General features: G+C 73.8%; 1 protein-coding gene across 1 annotated transcript in view; it reads left to right on the plus strand.

Annotated features, from left to right (window-relative positions):
• The first annotated feature begins 398 nt into the window (after positions 1–398).
• Positions 399–715, plus strand: part of BRD1 (bromodomain containing 1) — a 73,613-nt gene continuing 73,296 nt past the window's right edge. The window contains exon 1 of the mRNA XM_012735088.1: positions 399–713. Coding sequence (XP_012590542.1) covers positions 434–713 — 280 coding nt within the window. The 5' untranslated portion in view covers positions 399–433. The remainder of the gene's footprint in view (positions 714–715) is intronic.

Genomic DNA, 715 nt, shown 5'->3' on the forward strand with positions numbered 1-715 from the left:
TGTGGGGGTCGGGATTGGGGCGCCCGCGGGCACCGGGAGGGCAGGCCCAGGTGTCCAAGGCGAGTCCTTCTCAGCCCCGAGCAGTGGGGTGGCCCTTGCTGACGGAGCGCTGAGACATGGCCGAGGGGCAGGTGGGCTGGCCGCGAGGCAGGGGCTGTGCGGCCCTCCGGGGCCGCTGGGGCTGGTGGCCTTGGGCTACGCCTGAGTGTGTCGGGGCCGGGCCCTGGGCTGAGGGGGCGCGGGCGGGCTCCCACGGCCACGGCGCTGCCGGCCACGGCGCTAGGTCTCCGCGGTCGAGCGGCCGCTCTGGGGGGGCCGGGGCCCTGGGGAGGTGGTGGGGGAAGGAGCGCGGGGGCCTCGCGAGCGCTGGGCGGGGGGGGCAGCTGCGTCCCCAGCTAACGGCTTGGCTCTCTGGGCAGGTCGCCGTTGCCAAATGAGGAGGAAAGGCCGCTGCCACCGAGGCGCCGCAGCGAGGCCCCCTTCCTCCCCGCGCAGCACCCGGCACTCCCCCACCCGGGAGACGCTGACCTACGCGCAGGCGCAGAGGATGGTGGAGATCGAGATCGAGGGGCGCCTGCACCGCATCAGCATCTTCGACCCGCTGGAGGTCATCCTGGAGGACGACCTCACGGCGCAGGAGATGAGCGAGTGCAACAGCAACAAGGAGAACAGCGAGCGGCCGCCCGCCTGCCTGAGGACTAAGCGGCACCGCAGC

Source organism: Condylura cristata, unplaced genomic scaffold (assembly GCF_000260355.1).
Source record: "Condylura cristata isolate star-nosed mole 26May11 unplaced genomic scaffold, ConCri1.0 scaffold00004, whole genome shotgun sequence".
In the NCBI taxonomy this organism is placed as follows: Eukaryota; Metazoa; Chordata; class Mammalia; order Eulipotyphla; family Talpidae; genus Condylura; species Condylura cristata.